The sequence below is a fragment of the Schistocerca cancellata genome, chromosome 12 (assembly GCF_023864275.1).
Source record: "Schistocerca cancellata isolate TAMUIC-IGC-003103 chromosome 12, iqSchCanc2.1, whole genome shotgun sequence".
NCBI classification, from domain to species: domain Eukaryota; kingdom Metazoa; phylum Arthropoda; class Insecta; order Orthoptera; family Acrididae; genus Schistocerca; species Schistocerca cancellata.
The window spans coordinates 19,007,372-19,029,214 of NC_064637.1; the positions used below are offsets into that span (position 1 = coordinate 19,007,372).

At 41.3% G+C, this 21,843-nt stretch overlaps 1 protein-coding gene across 1 annotated transcript in view; it reads right to left on the reverse strand.

Moving 5' to 3' along the window:
* Positions 1–21,843, reverse strand: part of LOC126109837 (chondroadherin-like protein) — a 222,495-nt gene that overhangs the window by 49,928 nt on the left and 150,724 nt on the right. Inside the window, exon 13 of the mRNA XM_049914896.1 lies at positions 7,061–7,342. Coding sequence (XP_049770853.1) covers positions 7,061–7,342 — 282 coding nt within the window. The remainder of the gene's footprint in view (positions 1–7,060; positions 7,343–21,843) is intronic.

Genomic DNA, 21,843 nt, shown 5'->3' on the forward strand with positions numbered 1-21,843 from the left:
CATGCAATTTTAACCACTCGCTTTATTGGCCCATCAGATGCATGAATTAAAAAAGTGTTTACGCTTTTACATAGTGGTTTCCAGGAAACTCTGAGGCAGAAAACTTATAAAAATCAGAACTTGCAACATTCATACAATGCATAATGCCTATGTAAAGGCTTTGGGGTGTTTAGGTGAAAAATTATCAAAGTTTCACACCTCACAAAACACATTCTAGAAGCATTAGATAAAGGGAACTACACAACAGGCATATTTCTTGATCTAACTAAAGTGTTTGATACAGTAGACCACAACATAATGTTAAATAAATTAGATGAACTGGGAATAAGGGGACTTGTGAAAAAGTGGTTCCAGTCATATCTAAAAAATAGAAGACAGATAACTGAAATCTCACATATTTCAAGCTGCTCAAACTATATTGTAAAGTATACTTCAGACCCAAATTATGTAAATATAGGTGTCCCACAGGGTAGTGCTCTTGGCATGTTGACAGTCAGTTAAAGTGGGAAGAACATATTAAAATACTTACTAACAGAATTGCTACAGCGTGCTGTGCTCTTAGAATTCTGACTGCAGTGTGTGATACTACATGTGTCAGATCTGTATATTTTTCTTATATCCACTCTGTTATTACCTATGGAATAATATTTTGGGCAGTCAACAGTAAAAACATTCAAATAGTTTTCAAATTACAGAAAAGAGAAATTCGTATAATAACCAGGAGTAGCAGTAGGCTCACTGCCTTGAACATTTTCAAAAGCTGGAAATCATAACTGTCCCCTGTGAATGCATTTTTCAAAGTATTATGTATGTAAAAAAATATTTACTGCTATGTTAAAAATTCTTTAGTACACAGCTATGAAACTAGAAACCAATACAATCTGCATCTAGAGAGGAAAACTAAAGTTAAAACTCAGCAGAGCTTGTTGTACAATGCCGTTCAATTATATAATAAATTATCCCAAAATATAAAAGATATTGACACAATTGGACAGTTCAAACAAAACTAAAAAAAATTTTATTAAATAAAAGTTATGACGCAGTAACGGACTATCTGAATTAAAACATGTAGCATAATTAAAGTAGCCTGCATTGTAATACATGAGGAAATAATTATGATATGAAATCCAGAATTGTACAGCACTATAAGAAAATTATATAAGGATATAAAACTAATGTAAGATACTTTAAAACTGTGTGTAAATATTAATTTTATGTGTATAAATTGTAGGTATATTGTACTGTATATGATTTTGCTGACGAAATCCACACAATGTAAATTGTTACATGGATTAATAAAGAAATCAATCAATCAATATTTAACCATTATTTTGATGGTTCACTTGTTTGCTAGGAAAGTATTTGATGTTATTCAGTCTATATTTAACATTCTCTATAACAAATTTTTTAGGTGTACAACCACTTTCTTAGTTTCTTAAGCATATATATCTCTAAAAAAGTATTTGGCTACTGTCCAGTTCAAGTCATACAGTGCCATTGCTAATGCTTTAAAAAAACTTTTGATGAAAGCAGAACCTCATTTCATAATTTCATTTGGGTTTCGAAGGTTTCTGCTTTGAGCACAACTGAGAGCGTTCCTGAAGTTCATCATAATATTTCATAACATTTTCTGATTTGCTTCCTCTCGAACAAGTGGTTATTACTGGGTAGTAACAAAAGATCTTAGTAAGCTGGAAGGAGGTGACAAATTGTCGTTTCTAAAGAATGGTCAAAAACATTACATCGCAGCTTGCACATGTGATGGAAAAGATGTGCTTGTCAAGAGAACCACTGAAAAGTTTTAGGTTTTTAAACCTCAAAGAAAGAATAAAAAGAAGAAGTTGCAGTGACAGGTTAAAGGTTGTAAAAATGAACTGTTCAGTGTCTGGAAAGAATACTTATTAGACGAGTGGAAGGTTCTACAATTTGAAAAAGATCACCTGCTGTAGCTAGCAAAGATACTGGCAATTACTGGCAACAGCACATCTCACAAAGAGACTCATCATCCATAGAGTTAAAGTATTCAAACGTTTCAAAACTTGTTAAGGCTTCTCGTACATCACCACATGGAAATGAGGACAGAAAGAGAAGCTATTCCACTTTGAAGCACCTAGTACAAGAAGACAAGCTATCAATGACAAAGATTTTGAAACAATGTTTTGACTGCAAAGGATGCTTTGGGACAATTCTCCCATTTTCCTTCTGTGCACATTGACTCATGGTGCATTAAGTATGGTCAGCAAACATATGCAAATTTTACTGCTCATACGGAAGGGTGTAAAAGGAAAAGAAAATGTGAATTAGGAGAAAAGCAAAAAGAGGATCAAAACTTATGGCATCTTGAATGGAGATTAGAAAGATAAATATCATTAAAAAATAAACTATGACACAGCTTCTGTGAAAGAAAAGAAAAAAGGATACCAGGTATCTGAGGAAGCACGAGAAGAACTTCTTTCTTAAGATAAACTGAAGAGAGTACTTTAAAAAAATGATTTAGCGGCAACAAAATTGGTCTATTCTATGCTCGCGTATGCACAAATCGTGAAAGTAGAAGAAAGAGTGAAAGAAAAGGAGGTGAAAACCATTCAAAAAATCTTGAGAAAAGAAAATCTAGAATGATTACTTTAGTTTTTGCCAAGATTCCTAAGGAATAGTAATCCAAAAATATATTGTTGATGTCTTTCAATTGAAGTGCATAAGTCATTAGTTGTAAAAATGTCATTTACATTTTGTTTGGGAATTAAGATTACCAATATTGAATTACCATAACCAAATTACCAATGTATCTGCATATACTGGTATTAAGAAATTTGTATGAAGGGAAAAAATGGCCATAACCCATCCAGATTCATAACAGACATTTTACTATGGTCTTAACCAGCCTTTTTGGTAGGGCATTATCAAAAATGAAAATAATTCATTTGTGCCATATCTGTTTATTGAATCTACAGGCACACAGATTCTTCAAACCGATTTTAATGGTCATTTGGTTGCCACTTCCCCAAACAACAGTATAAATTGTGCAGGGATGTTATCTATCTGTTTGCCTTATTTTACCACAAATCTTCCAAGGTCCTGTAAACTCTGACTCTATCAGTGGAATTCCTATGCCTTCCATTTCAAGTCCTATGTCTTCCTCAGGCATGTCATCATCGAACAGCTGTCTCTCTTCATAGTGTCCTTCAGTACACTGTTTCCAGCAGTCCACTCTCTTTTCTTTGTTCTAACAGTGAAATTCCTGGTATGTCAACACCATTGCTTTTAACCTCACAGAACTTTCCTTTAACTTTTCTGTATTCTGAATCTGGCCTTCCCTCTTCCTATATTTGCTTCCTAAGTGATTTGTTGTTGTTGTTGTGGTGGTCTTCAGTCCTGAGACTGGTTTGATGCAGCTCTCCATGCTACTCTATCCTGTACAAGCTTCATCATCTCCCAGTACCTACTGCAACCTACATCCTTCTGAATCTGCTTAGTGTATTCATCTCTTGGTCTCCCTCTACAATTTTTACCCTCCACGCTGCCCTCCAATCCTAAATTGGTGATCCCTTGATGCCTCAGAACATGTCCTACCAATCGATCCCTTCTTCTAGTCAAGTTGTGCCACAAACTTCACCTCTCTCCAATCCTGTTCAATACCTCCTCATTAGTTACGTGATCTACCCATCTAATCTTTAGCATTCTTCTGTAGCACCACATTTCGAAAGCTTCTATTCTCTTCCTTTCCGAACTATTTATTGTCCATGTTTCACTTCCATATATGGCTACACTCCATACAAATACTTTCAGAAAGGACTTCCTGACACTTAAATCTATACTCGATGTTAACAAATTTCTCTTCTTCAGAAATACATTCGTTGCCATTGCCAGTCTACATTTTATATTCTCTCTACTTCGACCATCATCATTTATTTTGCTCCCCAAATAGCAAAATACCTTTACTACTTTAAGTGTCTCATTTCCTAATCTAATTCCCTCAGCATCACCCGACTTAATTTGACTACATTCCATTATCCTCGTTTTGCTTTTGTTGATGTTCATCTTATACCCTCCTTTCAAGATGCTATCCATTCCATTCAACTGCTCTTCCAAGTCCATTGCTGTCTCTGACAGAATTACAATGTCATCGGCGAACCTCAAGGTTTTTATTTCTTCTCCATGGATTTTAATACCTACTCCGAATTTTTCTTTTGTTTCCTTCACTGCTTGCTCAATATACAGATTGAATAACATCGAGGAGAGGCTACAACCCTGTCTCACTCCCTTCCCAACCACTGTTTCCCTTTCATGCCCCTCAACTCTTATAACTGCCATTTGGTTTCTGTACAAATTGTAAATAGCCTTTCGTTCTCTGTATTTTACCCCTGCCACCTTCATAATCTAAAAGAGAGTATTCCAGTCAACATTGTCAAAAGCCTTCTCTAAGTCTACAAATGCTAGAAATGTAGGTTTGCCTTTCCTTAGTCTAGCTCCCAAGATAAGTCGTAGGGTTAGTATTGCCTCACATGTTCCAATATTTCTACGGAATCCAAACTGATCTTCCCTGAGGTCGGCTTCTACTATTTTTTCCATTCATCTGTAAAGAATTCGCGTTAGTATTTTGCAGCCGTGACTTATTAAACTGATAGTTCGGTAATTTTCACGTCTGTCAACACCTGCTTTCTTTGGGATTGGAATTATTATATTCTTTTTGAAGTCTGAGGGTATTTCGCCTGTCTCATACATCTTGCTCACCAGATGGTAGAGTTTTGTCAGGACTGGCTCTCCCAAGGCCGTCAGTAGTTCTCATGGAATGTTGTCTACTCCCGGGGCCTTGTTTCGACTCAGGTCTTTCAGTGCTCTGTCAAACTCTTCACACTGTATCGTATCTCCCATTTAATCTTCATCTACATCCTCTTCCATTTCCATAATATTGTCCTCAAATACATAACCCTTGTATAGACCCTCTATATACTCCTTCCACCTTTCTACTTTCCCTTCTTTGCTTAGAACTGGGTTTCCATCTGGGCTCTTGATATTCATACAAGTGGTTCTCTTTTCTCCAAAGGTCTCTTTAATTTTTGTGTAGGCAGTATCTATCTTACCCCTAGTGAGATAAGCCTCTACATCCTTACATTTGCCCTCTAGCCATCCCTGCTTAGCCATTTTGCACTTCCTGTCGATCTCATTTTTTAGACGTTTGTATTCCTTTTTGCCTGCTTCATTTACTGCATTTTTATATTTTCTCCTTTCATCAGTTAAATTCAATATTTCTTCTGTTACCCAAGGATTTCTACTAGCCCTCGTCTTTTTACCTACTTGATCCTCTGCTGCCTTCATTATTTCATCCTTCAGAGCTACCCATTCTTCTTCTACTGTATTTCTTTCCCCCATTCCTGTCGATTGTTCCCTTATGCTCTCCCTGAAACTCTGTACAACCTCTGGTTTAGTCAGTTTATCCAGGTCCCATCTCCTTAAATTCCCACCTTTTTGCAGTTTCTTCAGTTTTAATATACAGTTCATAACCAATAGATTGTGGTCAGAGTCCACATCTGCCCCTGGAAATGTCTTACAATTTAAAACCTGGTTCCTAAATCTCTGTCTTACCATTATATAATCTATCTGATAACTTCTGTGATTTATATTGCCGTATTCCTGTCTTTCAGTGAAGATATGTTTACCTGCCTTGTACCTATGTTTCTCTGTCCAACTTCCGTGTTTGCCCATTTTAGAGATGTTCAATTTAACAGGCTACTGAGATATTTATGATGGATGTATCTACAGCCTTGGAGAATGAACTTCTCATCATTCCTCCGTATCTGATAACCTCACTTCTTTCCACGTAGATTCTTCCAGTGGTTCTCTTAAACGTGAATCTACTGTTCATAGTCACTAAATTGTGATCTGAGCGTACATCTGTTTCTGGTTATATGAAAATTCGAGTTGATTAGTTGATGGTCAGACAGATTCTGAAATCAATATATATACAACAAATAAGAGAGGAAGTTGGGTGTAGGTGCTTCTCAGAGACAATGGGATTGACACAGCAGAGAAAATTGGGGCAGGCTGCTGAAGTCATAGGAATGAAATGAGGTGCAAGCCACTTGACCAGTCTAGTGGGTATCAGGAATTTTATCATTACTTTAAAATTTTTACTACTTTAATGTTTGCTCTCGTACCTATTATTGTAGTCTATGTGCCAGATTAGCTGAGAGCACTAATGCACTACTTCCCGGACTCAGGTAGGTGAGCTGGCCCCAGATCGAATCTGCAAGGTGGATTACCGACATAGGCCGGTGTTCCAGCCAGCCTGGATGTGGTTTTTAGGTGGTTTTCCACATTCCACTAGGTGAATACTGGGCTGGTCCCCACGTTCTGCCTCAGTTACACGACTCGCAGACATCTGAACTTGTTCGCATTATTCCACGGATTATACGAGACGCTGACAGCTGGGGTACAGGGTGGTGTCTGGAAGGGAATCTGCCCATCCCTTAAAAATTAACCTCGCCAAATCCGACCCTAACCGTGCTGACCCTGTGAGACTGTGGGACAACGGCACGAGCAAAAGAAAAAGAAGACCTATTATTGTGGCCTAAGTAGTCAGCAGAACCACCGATACAGTAAAAGTTGTTTTTGTGAAATATGCTGAGACAAGTTTCCTGCACTACTTCTGGTGGACTTAAGAGTGAGGGTAGAGGGAGGTGAAGGGGCATTGGGGAGGGGGGGGGGGGGGGAGGGTGAACGGTGTGCCTGCTGCCGTATGCAGCCAGTGCATCTGGCTGACAGAAGGGTTCTCTCTGGTTCTCAGTTAAAAATAACATCCATCCTCTGCTTTTGCTCGTGATTGCTAACAGACTTCTCTCCGCTGCAAAATGACATCTTCCGTAACCACCACCGCCAGCAGGTGGTCGGTTCTTCTACCTCAGCTCGTACTCGCATACCATCACCTCGAGAACACTCGGCAGTGATTTCGAAACTACTTCCACGATTTTGACTACTCCCTTCGGGTGCCCGCACTCCTGACAACTCTACATTTACCACTCTACAGCCGTACAGTAGATGTGTGCCAGCAGGCGGTACTCACCAGGGTGCTGTCGTCGGCAGGCAGGTCGCGGATCTGGTTGGCAGACAGGTCTACGGAGCCGAGGAAGAAGTACTGCCGCTGGAGGGCGCGCAGAGGCGCCTCCTGGAAGCGGTTCCTGGCCAGCGCCACGTCCTCCAGAGCGTGCAGCCTTGCCCGCTCGAACACCGCCTCCGGCAGCTCCGACAGCAGGTTCCCGGACAGGTCGAGGCGCGCCATGCGCAGCAACCCTTCCAGCAGGCGTTCGCCGATGCGCTCCAGACGGTTGTCCGACAGGTCCAGCTCCTGGAGGAATACGGGTTCTGGTCAGTCGATCCAAACATTGTTCAGGGTAGTATCAATTGCCCTGAAGGCGTGCACTACAAACAGTGTACCCTGAAGCATCCCTACACAAAATACGTACGGTTCTGGGCCTTCACTATTCATTTTATAGAAGTAGGTTATGTAGTATCCAGTTCAACTAAATATTAGAGTGCTCCCCATCAGGCATGTTTGTTCCATTTTGTGAATGTGCCAGGGAATTTGGGCCAACAATTTGGAACATTGCTTTCCATGTCACAGCCACATTTTGTTTCAGTTCAGTATTTACTTGTTGTTGTTGTCGTGGTCTTCAGTCCTGAGACTGGTTTGATGCAGCTCTCCATGCTACTCTATCCTGTGCAAGCTTCTTCATCTCCCAGTACCTACTGCAACCTACATCCTTCTGAATCTGCTTAGTGTATTCATCTCTTGGCCTCCCTCTATGATTTTTACCCTCCATGCTGCCCTCCAATGCTAAATTTGTGATCCCTTGATGCCTCAGAACATGTCCTACGAACCGGTCCCTTCTTTTTGTCAAGTTGTGCCACAAACTCCTCTTCTCCCCAATTCTATTCAATACTTCATCATTAGTTATGTGATCTACCCATCTAATCTTCAGCATTCTTCTGTAGCACCACATTTCGAAAGCTTCTATTCTCTTCTTGTCTAAACTATTTATTGTCCACGTTTCACTTCCATACATGGCTACACTCCATACAAATACTTTCAGAAACGACTTCCTGACACTTAAATCTACACTCGGTGTTAACAAATTTCTCTTCTTCAGAAACGCTTTCCTTGCCATTGCCAGTCTACATTTTATATCCTCTCTACTTTGACCATCATCAGTTATTTTGCTCCCCAAATAGCAAAACTCCTTTACTACTTTAAGTGTCTCATTTACTAATCTAATTCCCTCAGCATCACCCGACTTAATTCGATTACATTCCATTAACCTCATTTTGCTTTTGTTGATGTTTATCTTATATCCTCCTTTCATGACACTGTCCATTCTGTTCAACTGCTCTTCCAAGTCATTTGCTGTCTCTGACACAATTACAATGTCATTGGGGAACCTCAAAGTTTTTATTTCTTCTACATGGATTTTAATACCCACTCCAAATTTTTCTTTTCTTCCCTTTACTGCTTGCTCAATATACAGATTGAATAGCATCGGGGAGAGGCTACAACCCTGCCTCACTCCCTTCCCAACCACTGCTTCCCTTTCATGCCCCTCGACTCTTATAACTGCCATCTGCTTTCTGTACAAATTGTAAATAGCCTTTTGCTCCCTGTATTTTACCCCTGTCACCTCTAGAATTTGAAATAGAGTATTCCAGTCAACATTGTCAAAAGCTTTCTCTAAGTCTACAAATGCTAGAAATGTAGGTCTACCTTTCCTTAATCTTTCTTCTAAGATAAGTCGTACAGTCAGTATTGCCTCACGTGGTCCAATGTTTTTATGGAATCCAAACTGATCTTCCCCGAGGTTGGCTTCTACCAGTTTTTCCATTTGTCTGTACAGAATTCGTGTTAGTATTTTGCAGCCGTGACTTATTAAACTGATAGTTTGGTAGTTTTCACATCTGTCAGCACCTGCTTTCTTTGGGATTGGAATTATTATATTGTTCTTGAAGTCTGAGGGTATTTCGCCTGTCTCATACATCTTGCTCACCAGATGGTAGAGTTTTGTCAGGACTGGCTCTCCCAAGGCCGTCAGTAGTTCTCATGGAATGTTGTCTACTCCCAGGGCCTCGTTTCGACTCATGTCTTTCAGTGCTCTGTCAAACTCTTCACGCAGTATTGCATCTCCCATTTCATCTTCATCTACATCCTCTGCCATTACCATAATATTGTCCTCAAGTATATCACCCTTGTATAGACCCTCTATATACTCCTTCAACTTTTCTGCTCTCCCTTCTTTGCTTAGAACTGGGTTTCCATCTGAGCTCTTGATATTCATACAAGTGTTTCTCTTTTCTCCAAAGGTCTCTTTAATTTTCCTGTAGGCATTATCTATCTTACCCCTAGTGAGATAAGCCTCTACATCCTTACATTTGTCCTCTAGCCATGCCTGCTTAGCCATTTTGTACTTCCTGTCGATCTCATTTTTGAGACGTTTGTATTCCTTTTTGCCTGCTTCACTTACTCCACTTTTATATTTTCTCCTTTCATCAATTAAATTCAATATTTTTTCTGTTACCCAAGGATTTCTACTAGCCCTCATCTTTTTACCTACTTGATCCTCTGCTGCCTTCACTACTTCATCCCTCAGAGCTACCCATTCTTCTTCCACTGTACTTCTTTCTCCCATTCCTGGGAGCCCTTATGCTCTCCCTGAAACTCTGTACAACCTCTGGTTTAGTCAGTTTATCCAGATCCCATCTCCTTATATTCCCACCTTTTTGCAGTTTCTTCAGTTTTAATCTACAGTTCATAACCAATAGATTGTGGTTAGAGTCCACATCTGCCCCTGGAAATGTCTTACAATTTAGAACCTGGTTCCTAAATCTCTGTCTTACTTATGTTTCTAAGAAACGTTCTACATTTTTGGTTACATAATATGGCTTACACACTCTAAGACAAGAAAAGGGACTGCACCACGAAAGAATTATACAAACTGGTGACAAACTGATATTCATATAGATATTGACAGAAAATTGTAAACTTTGGTGGCCAATGGATGAATGCGTGACAATGCAACGCAATTTCACTGTGGAGCTGGCAAGGATAGTAAGCAGGGGACATGTTCATACCAGGGCATAAAATCTGCAAATTTCATTCCATGTACTCAATTGGACAGTAACTGACAGACAGGCGTCTGAACAATATATGTAAATGTCAGCATTTGAGAGAAGACACGAAGTTGGACTCAAAGTAGCCTTTCAGAGTAATTGGCGAATCACTCGATATTTGAATATCGGTGATGTCACTATTTGTCAATATTGGCAGCAGTGGGTCAACCGTGGCTGAACAGACTGTGAACAAGGAAGCAGTCAACCTAGAGAGGTGACAGAATGTGAGGACTGATCGATCATCGGAGAGGCACTCGAAGCCACAGAATCGTAATTCTCATTCATGTAATGTGCAACTGGAGCTGCAGTGACCAAAAGCACATTAGTAGGCAGCTCACAGGGAGGGCGCTCAGCTCTCGGCACCTCATGCACCACCTACCACTGATCTCTGTACACCAGCCAGCCTGTTTGCAGTGGTTTGGGCATATTCGGCCTGGAATCTCATTGACTGGAGTATAATTGTCTTCAGTGATGTGTCCAACTTCCAATTGAGCCCTGATGACAAGTATAGACGTGTCTGGATACACCCTAGGCAGTGCCGGGTTCCCATCCTATAAGCTGCCACACGGCCAACAACCACGAGCGTTGGTCTGGGACGGCATTTCCTCTCCTCTTGTCATCCACAGTAGCCTTACAGCACAGCCGTTCATCAACGATACTTTATTGCATTTTCTTTTTTGTTGCCCTTCATAGTAAGCCATCTGGGGCTTACATTTCAGCTAGATAATGTTTGTCTGCACATTGTGAGAGCTTCTACTGCTTCTCTTTGTGCTTGCCAAACCTTACCTTGGTCACCAAGGTCTTCACATCTCTCACCAATTGAGAACATTTGAAGCATTATGGCACGGCCCTGCAACCAGCTTGGTATTTCCGTATGCTAATGTGGCAGTTGGACAGAAATAGGCAAGATATGTCTCAGGAGGGCATCCAAAAACTCATCAATCGGCGCCAAGCTGAATAACTGCTTGCATACGGGCCAGAGGGGGACCAATGCGTTATTGGCTTGCTCAATTTGTGAAGCTCTTTCTCTCAAATAAATCCTTTGATTTTCCTGAAACCGTAATTGCAAACTCAAATATTTCACACTTTTTAAAAATTCTGTTATGGAATAGAAGCAGCAAGCTTTCAGTTTTACTAAAATGTGAGAATGCTGAAATAATTTATTTCATAACAGGAAGCCTATTGTAAATTTGTATTGCATGATTTGTAATTTGTAATGGACATTTTGAATGGTGACACCCTTACTGACTGGGCATAGAGCAGTTCAATTTGCCTTAGCATATTGAAGATTTTATCTGCGTATACCACAAACTAAGCAATATGGCTGGCATATGCACAAGGGAGAAAATGTGTATTTCAACAGACCAAGCATACTAATTTTACACGTATTTCTTTTTGTAAACAAATTACACGATTTGCAAGCCAGATACAGCTGATAACTGCCACTGGACAGCGCTGTGATCACGAATTGTGGTGAGGATCACATCACGCCCACCGTTAAGTGCCATCTAGTTTTTAAGTATGGCTGAATCGTGATGTAAATCATATCTGTCATGCAGTATGACAAAACATATTTACTTGTGAGGATGGCTTAACTGTTGTTCTCAGCTGCCCATAAAAAAATTGACAGGGCATCATAATCATTCTGCTAGCTTTTTAACAGTCTACTTTCGAGTAATTGGCTGAGCTGTTATCTCGATTTCGTGCACAATATTTCAATGTCTGCCCTGTTGCCTTCTTTATGTGTTCTGTTCTGGATGGGGTCCTGGAAACAAATACACATAAGAGCAAAACTGGCAGCACTATTAGAAGATGAGTGGGTTTCTGTTTGGAAAACTGCACACGAAATGGAAACGAGAACTCGGTCGAATACACAGAAAACTGCCATTAATCAATCACGCTGAGAAAACCTGAAAGATCACATTATTTTCTTTTTGTTTTATTTTCATTGCAGCATTCATCCTGCTCAAAACATTATTGGGAAACTAGTGTCGTTTCCAAAGTGACATATTTTCTTTCTCTGTTTATTAGCAGACTGTCACATTTATGCACAACCGATTAAAATACTTGGGAACCCCTTATAAACCTTATGGGTGTAATGTTACAAGTACTATGCTGTCCTCATTCATTGGACACCATATCTAAAGTCCTCAGTATCTGGCAACATTACACACTGCTTTTACCATTCCTTAATACACTGTCTGTCAGCAACACCGATTCCCTCACTCTCCTCGAATCAAAACACCGAATAGTAAGGCAGCTTATACTTCTTGCAGCTGTTGACACTTTCTGCCGAAGCTGCGGAGTTTCGCACTGTCCCTCATCACTCGGTGCAGTGTCTGCCTTGCGGGTCCTGTTGCGAATTCCAGTCTGTGAATGGGAATGACTAATGGCACGAATGGGTATTCTACTATGCTCAGTGCAGATTTACACTGGTCAGCCGTAACATTACAAGATTTACGCTGATTGGCCAGAACATTACAACCACCTACCTAATAGCCAGTATCTCCACCTTCAGCACAGATAAGAGTGGCAAAGCACCGTAGCACGGAAGCAACAGTGCCTCAGTAGGTCGCCGGAGGGAATTGGCACCACATCTGCACACACAAGTCAGCTGGGGAGGGGGGCGATGAGCTCTGATGCCACATTAAATCACATCCCAGATGTGTTTGATTGCATTCAGATCTGGCAAGTTGAGGGTCAGCACACCAATTGGAACTGGCCACTGCATTCCTCAAACCACTCTGTTGTACTCCTGGTCTTATGACGTGGTACATTATCTTGTTGAGAAATAATACTACCATAGGGAAACACGATTGTCACGAAGGGCCATCACAGTGCCTCGCACGAGCTCCACTGGAGCCGTAGATGCCCACACGAATGTCCCAGCATAGTGTAGCTGTTGCCAGGTTGTCTCCGTCCCACAGAACAGATGTCGAGGAACTGTTCCCCTGGATGACGATGGATCTGAGCCTTCCGTTGGCACGATAAAGAAGGTATTAGGATTTGTCAAGCCGTGCAATGCTCTGGCACTGTGCCAACATCTACATCTACATCTACATTTATATTCCGCAAGCCACCCAACGGTGGGTGGTAGAGGGCACTTTACGTGCCACTGTCATTACCTCCCTTTCCTGATCCAGTCACATATAGTTCGTGGGAAGAACGACTGCTGGAAAGCCTCCGTGCACGCTCGAATCTCTCTAATTTTACATTTGTGATCTCCTCGGGAGGTATAAGTACGGAGAAGTAATATATTCGATACCTCATCCAGAAACGCACCCTCTCGAAACCTGGCGAGCAAGCTACACCGTGATGCACAGCGCCTCTCTTGCAGAGTCGGCCACTTGATTTTGCTAAACATCTCCGTAACGCTATCACGGTTACCAAATAACCCTGTGACGAAACACGCCACTCTTCTTTGGATACTCAAGTATAGGTCGAACGAGTGTTTTGTAAGCCTCCTCCTTTGTTGATGGACTACATTTTCTAAGGACTCTCCCAATGAATCTCAACCTGGCACCTGCCTTAAAAACAATTAATTTTATATGATCATTCCACTTCAAATTGTTCCGTACGCATACTCCCAGATATTTCACAGAAGTAACTGCTACCAGTGTTTGTTCTGCTATCATATAATCATATAATAAAGGATCCTTCTTTCTATGTATTCGCAATACATTACATTTGTCTATGTTAAGGGTCAGTTGCCACTCCCTGCACCAAGTGCCTATCCGCTGCAGATCTTCCCGTGTTTCGATGCAATTTTCGAATGCTGCAACTTCTCTGTATACTACAGCATCATCCACGAAAAGCCGCACGGAACTTCTGACACTATCTACTAGGTCATTTATATATATTGTGAAAAGCAATGGTCCCTTAACACTCCCCTGTGGCACGCTAGAGGTTACTTTAACGTCTATAGACGTCTGTCCATTGATAACAACATGCTGTGTTCTGTTATCTAAAAACTCTTCAATCCAGCCACACAGCTGGTCTGATATTCCATAGGCTCTTACTTTGTTTATCAGGCGACAGTGCGGAACTGCATCGAATGCCTTCCAGAAGTCAAGGAAAATGGCATCTACCTGGGAGCCTGTATCCAATATTTTCTGTGTCTCACGAACAAATAAAGCGAGTCGGTTCTCACACACGATCCACCTCACACGTCCATTGCCGACGGTCACGGCCCATTTCAGTTGTAGTTGCCGATGTCGCGGTGTTAACATTGGCACCTGCAAGGGTTGTCAGTTGCAGAGGCCTATCGATAGGAGTGTTCGCTGTACGGTCTGTTCAGACACATTTGTACTCTGCTACGCATTAAAGTCTGATGTTAGTCACATCACAGCTGGCCACGTGTCCTGTCTTACCAGCCTACGACAGCTGACATCTGTAACGAGCGGTGGCTGGTCGACCCCGAGACATCTGGACACGGTTTCTCCCTGGCTCCAGTTTTACCTCATGTTGAAGGCACTCACCACAGCACTCCTCCAACACAAGAGAAGTTTCCAAAATGGTCACACCCAGCTTCCTTGCCACCACAGTCCACCCTCGGTTTAACTCCGATAGATCACATGCCTTCCCCACAGACAGCACACTCACTGCTACTATATGCACGGGTCTGACTAGCTGTCATTCCTCACCAGGTGATGCTGCTGTCTCCTAGAGGGGTTTCTATCAATAGTAGATTGGTGGTCATACTTTTCTGGTTGATCAGTGTATACAGGATGGTCTATTGATTATGACCGAGCCAAATATCTCACGAAATAAGCATCAAACGAAAAACCTACAAAGAACAAAACTTGTCTAGCTTGAAGGGGAAAACTAGATGGCGCTATGGTTGGTCCGCTAGATGGTGCTGCCATAGGTCAAACAGATATCAACTGCATTTTTTAAAATAGGAACCCCCAGTTTTTATTACATATTTGTGTAGTACATAAAGAAATATGAATGTTTTAAAAAAATGGTTCAAATGGCTCTGAGCACTATGGGACTTAACATCTGAGGTCATCAGTCCCCTAGAACTTAGAACTACTTAAACCTAACGAACCTAAGGACATCACACACATCCATGCCCGAGGCAGGATTCGAACCTGTGACCGAAGGGGTCGCGCGGTTCCAGACTGTAGCACCTAGAACCGCTCGGCCACTCCGGCCGGCTATGAATGTTTTAGTTGGACCACTTTTTTCGCTTTGTGATATATGGCACTGTAATAGTCATAAACATATGGCTCACAATTTTAGATGAACAGTTGGTAACAGGTAGGTTTTCTAAATTAAAATACAGAACATAGGTATGTTTTAACATTTTATTTCGGTTGTTCCAGTGTGACACATGTACCTTTGTGAACTTATCATTTCTGAGAACACATGCTGTTACAGTGTGATTACCTGTAAATACCACTTTAATGCAATAAATACTCAAAATTATGTCCGTCAACCTCAATCCATTTGGCAATACATGTAATGACATTCCTCTCAACAGCGAGTAGTTCGCCTTCCGTAATGTTCACACATGCATTGACAATGCGCTGACGCATGTTGTCAGGCGTTGTCGGTGGATCACGATAGCAAATATCCTTCAACTTTCCAGATAGAAAGAAATCTGGGGACGTCAGATCCGGTGAACGCGTGGGCCATGGTATGGTGCTTCGACGACCAATCCATCTGTCAGGAAATATGCTATTCAATACCGCTTCTACTGCATGCGAACTATGTGCCGGACATCCGTCATGTCAGAAGTACATCACCATTCTGTCATTCAGTGAAACATATTGTAGTAACATCGGTAGAACAATATAGGAAATCAGCATACATTGCACCATTTAGATTACATCGATAAAATGTGGGCCAATTGTCCTTCCTCCCATAATGCTGCACCATACATTAACCCTCCAAGGTCGCTGATGTTCCACTTGTCGCAGCCATCGTGGATTTTCTTTTGCCCAATAGTGCATATTATGCTGGTTTACGTTACCGCTGTTGGTGGATGATACTTCACCGCTAAATAGAACGCGTGCAAAAAATCTGTTATCATCCCGTAATTTCTCTTGTGCCCAGTGGCAGAACTGTACACAACATTCAAAGTTGTCGCCATGCAATTCCTGGTGCATAGAAATATGGCACGGGTGTAATCCATGTTGATGTGGCATTCTCAACACCGACGATTTTGAGATTCCCAATTCTCGTGCAGTTTGTCTGCTACTGATGTGCGGATTAGCTGTGACAGCAGCTAAAAAAACCTACTTGGACAACATCATTTGTTGCAGGTCGTGGTTGATGTTTCACATGTAGCTGAACACTTCCTGTTTCCTTAAATAATGTAACTATCCAGCGAAAGCTCCGGACACTTGGATGATGTCGTCCAGGATAACCAGCAGCATACACAGAACACGCCCGTTGGGCATTTTGATCACAACAGCCATACACAAAACAATATCGACCTTTTCCGCAATTGGTAAACGGTCCATTTTAACATGGGTAATGTATCACGAAGCAAATACCGTCCACACTGGCAGAATGTTACGTGATACCACGTACTTATATGTTTGTGACTATTACAGTGCCATCTATCACAAAGCGAAAAAAGTGGTCCAACTAAAATATTCATATTTATTACTGTACGAATATGTAATAAAAAATGGGGGTTCCTATTTAAAAAAATGCAGTTGTTATCTGTTTGACCTATGGCAGTGCCATCTAGCGGGCAAACCACAGTGTCATCTGGTTTCCCCTTCAAGGTAGGCAAGTTTCGTTCTTTGCAGTTCTTTTGTTTGATGCTTATTTCGTGAGATATTTCGCCCGGTCACTATCAATGGACCACCCTGTATATCACTCCTTTATTCTGCCTTATGTCAACTTCTGAAGGCAGTTCGGCAGTGACAAACAGTCACAATATACACACAATTGGCATTGTGCATCACCAAAATGACACACAGTACTCTCTGCCTAATTGTACATGCCTGCTTATTCAGATCAAACTGTCTAAAGTTGAACAGTTCAATTAATACCTTTGCTTCTTGTGGGCACCCACTCAATTACATCGCATCCTACATCTACATCTACATGGATACTCTGCAAATCACTTTTAAGTACCCAGCAGAGCGTTCATCGAACCACCTTCACAATTCTCTATTATTCCAACCCTGTACAGTGCGCAGGAAGAATGAACACCTATATCTTTTCATATGGGCTCTGATTTCCCTTATTTTATTGTGGTGACCATTCCTCCCTATGTAGGTCAGTGTCAACAAAATATTTTTGCATTCGGAGGAGAAAGTTGGTGATTGGAATTTTGTGAGAAGATTCTGTCTTTTAATGATGTCCAGCCCAAATCTTGTAACATTTCTGTGACTCTCTCTCCCATATTTCATGATAATAGAAAACGTGATGCCCTTCTTTGAACTTTTTTGATGTACTCCGTCAGTCATATCTGGTGAGGATCCCACACTGCGCAGCAGTATTCTAAAAGAGGACGGACAAGCATAGTGTAGGCAGTCTCCTTAGTAGGTCTCTTACATTTTCTAAGTGTCCTGCCAATAAAACACAGTCTTTGGTTAGCCTTCCCCACAACATTTTCTATGTGTTCCTTCCAATTTAAGTTGTTCGTAATTGTAATACCTAGATATTTAGTTGAATTTCATGCTTTTAGATTAGGCTGAGATATCGTGTAACCGAAGGTTAATGAGTTCCTTTTAGCACTCATATGGGTGACCTCACACTTTTCGTTATTTAGGGTCAACTGCCACTTTTTGCACAATTCAGATATCCTTTCTAAATCATTTTGCAGTTTGTTTTGGTTTTCTGATGACTTTATTAGTCGATAAATGACAGCGTCATCTGTAACCAACCGAAGACGGCTACTCAGATTGTCTCCAAAATCATTTATATAGATAAGGAACAGCAAAGGGCCTATAACACTACCTTGGGGAACACTAGAAATTACTTCTGTTTTACTCAATGACTTTCCATCAACTACTACGAACTGTGACCTCTCTGACAGGAAATCACAAATCCAGTCACATAACTGAGACGATATTCCATAAGCACGCAATTTCACTATGAGCCACTTGTACGGTGCAGTGTCAAAAGCCTTCCATAAATCCAAAAATATGGAAACGATCTGAAATCCCTTGTCAATAGCACTCAACACTTCATGTGAATAAAGTGCTAGTTGTGTTTCACAAGAACGATGTTTTCTAAACCCATGTTGACCGTGTGTCAATAGACCATTTTCTGCGAGGTAATTCATAATGTTCAAACACAATATATGTTCCAAAATCCTGCTGCATATCGACATTAACAATATGGGCCTCTAATTTAGTGGATTACTCCTACTACCTTTCTTGAATATTGGTATGAACTGTGCAACTTTCCAGTCTTTGGGTACGGATCTTTCGTCGAGCTAATGGTTGTATATGATTATTAAGTATGGAGCTAATGCATCAGCATACTCTGAAAGAAACCTAATTGACCTGGACCAGAACACTTGCTTTTATTAAGTGATTTAAGTTGCTTCACTACTCCGACGATATTTGCTTCTATGTTACTCATGTTGTCAGCTGTTCTCGATTTTAATTCAGGAATATTACTTCATCTTCTTTTGTGGAGGCATTTCAGAAGACTGTGTTTAGTAACTCTGCTTTGACAGCACTGTCTTCAATAGTATCTCCATTGCTATCGCGTAGAGAAGGCATTGATTGTTTCTTGCCACTAACAGACTTCACATACGACCAGAATCTCTTTGGATTTTCTGCCAGGTTTCAAGACAAAGTTTCGTGTGAAAACTATTATAAGCATCTCGCATTGAAGTCCGTGCTAAGTTTCATGCTTCTGTAAAAGATCGCCCATCTTGGGGATTTTGTGTCTATTTAAAGTTGGCATGTTTGTTTTGTTGTTTCTGCACAGTGTTCTGACCCATTTTCTGTACCAAGGAGGATCAGATCTGTTTGTTAATTTATTTGGTATGAATCTCTCAATTACTGCTGACACTATTTATTTGAATTTAAGTCACATATGGTCTGCACTTATATTATTAATTTGGAATGAGTGGAGGTTGTCTCTCCAGGAAGGTGTCAAGTGGATTTTTATCTGCTTTTTTGAATAGGTATATTTTTCACTTATTTTTCAAGGATTTGAGAATTACAACATTCAATCTTGCTACAACAACCCTGTGTTCACTAAACCCTGAATTGGTTTTGATGCTCGTTATTAACTCTGGATTATTTGTTGCTCAGAGGTCAAGTATGTTTTCACAACTGTTTACTATTTGCGTGAGCTCATGAACTAACTGCTTGAAATAATTTTCAGAGAATGCATTTAGCACAACTTTGGATGATATTTTACGTGTACCTCCGAAATTGAACATGTATTTTCGCCAACATATTGAGGGTAAATTAAAGTCACCGCCAACTATTATTGTATGAGTCTGGTACATGTTTTAAATCAAACTCAAGTTTTCTTTGAACCTTTCAGCAACTGTATCATCTGAATTGGGAGGTCGGTAAAATGATCCAATTATTATTTTAGTCTAGTTGCCAACAATGACCTCTGCCCATACTAACTCACAGGAAGTATCTACTTCAATTTCGTGACAAGTTAAACTACTTCTAACAGCAACAAACACGCCACCGCCAACCGTGTTTAGCCTATCCTTTCGGAACACCATTAGGTTCTTTGCAAAATTACCGGCTGAGCTTATATCTCACTTTAGCCAGCTTTCAGTGCCTATGACAATTTGAGTATCAGTGCTTTCTGTTAGCACTTGGAGCTCTGGTACTTTCCCAACACAGCTATGACAATTTACAATGGTTCCTGTATCTACGTTCTTCCTGTGTTCAGCCTGCACCCTTCGTGACTGAAGCCCTTCTTGTGTTTTCCCCAGACCCTCTAACCTAAAAAACCACCCAGTCCATGCCACACAGCCCCTAATATCCGTGTAGCTGCCTCCTGCATATAGTGGACACCTGACCTATTCAGCAGAACCCAAAACCCAACTACCACCCTTCGGCACAAGTTGAGGAATCTGCAGCCTACACAGTTGCAGAACCGTCTGAGCCTCTGATTCAGAATCTCCACTCAGCTCTGTACCAGATGGCCGCAGTCAGTCCTGTTGATTATGCTGCAAATGGTCAGCTCTGCTTTCATCTTGCAAGCAAGACTGGCAGCCTTTACCACTTCTGTTAGCCACTCAGTATTCTGATACAAAGTGACACACATCAGTGGTACCGACGTGAGGAACCACCTGCAGTTGGTTGCACCCTGTACTCTTCATGGCATCCGGGAGGACCCTTTCCACATCTGGAATGACTCCACCTGGTAGACACACGGAGTGCACATTGGTTTTCTTACCCTTCTTACAGCCAAGTCCCTAAGGGGTCCCATAACGTGCCTAACGTTGGAGCTCCCAACAATCAATAATCCCACCCTCTGTGATTGCCCAGATCTTGCAGGCTGAGTAGTTTCCTCTGAAACAGGACAAGCGACAGCATCTGGCTCAGCGAAAATGTCAGCCACAGACAGCACACGGAACCTGTTTGTCAGACCAATTGGGGAAGCCTTACGTGCGGCTGCCTGGGAAGGCTTTCACTGCCTGCTTCACCTTCCACTCGACCACAGGTGAGGGGTCAACCTCAGTGCCAGCAATAACTGGGTCGGCCACTGGTGAGGACCAATCGGACGACTCGGATATTCTGGACATCCGTTGGATCCCCATAGCCGGCCAACAACAGTGATGCCCATCCACTGCAGCCTCAAGCTGTGTAACCGAAGCCATCACAGCCTGCAGCTGAGAGCAAAGTGTCACCAACTCGGCTCACATCCGCACACAACAGTTGCAGTCCCTGTCCATACTAAAGACGGTGGAAAATTAAACTGTGCAGATAAACAGACTATCAGCACGTGCTGTGCAACTCTACTGTAGACCCTGATGAAAACGCAGGAACTGTGTCTAGTAATGTGCAGATATTCAAAAACCTAACTACCGAAGCACTCAGGTGGAACTAAATGTTTCGCTCCTGGGTAGGAACTTGCAATGTGTCACAAAACTGGTTTACTTTCCGACGCAAACAAAAACGCGAAAACAGTGGCTATTAGATATTAAATTTACATGCAGAAACTCAAGAAATTGAAATATTAAAGCACACAGATGATATAATAAAATTCGCTCTTGGTTAGGAACCCGTAAATGTCACTAAAGCGGTTACTTCCCTGTTGCTGCATCTGTCTTGGTCGGCTACTACAGATGCCTCTGGATTCCATCACTCCACTGACTGTCAAGGCTGACATTGTTATAACTTTGAACTGAATGGTATGAATCTTTTGTAAACTCTTGTGGGTGATTGGTTTCACAATATGATCCCCAATTATTATTAATGAGTTGTATTTATTACAGGTTTTTGTATCACTGTGGTATCTCGCTTTGTGGTCACTGACTCTCTTGGGTTTCTGAATTGTATGTATACAGGGCGATTCAGGAAGAAAGGTACACAAGTACTGGAGTGACAATATTGTCTGTTCCAAACAGAAAACTACAAATGAACATATGACCGTTTCTTAACCGTATCTGATATACAGGTGTTTGAAACTCACAGGCATAAGACGCATGTCCTTCTTCGTAAGCATTCGTGTACAACCAAATACTACCAAAGTGTCATTAGGCTACACAATGTCATCTTCAGTGACCTTTACAGT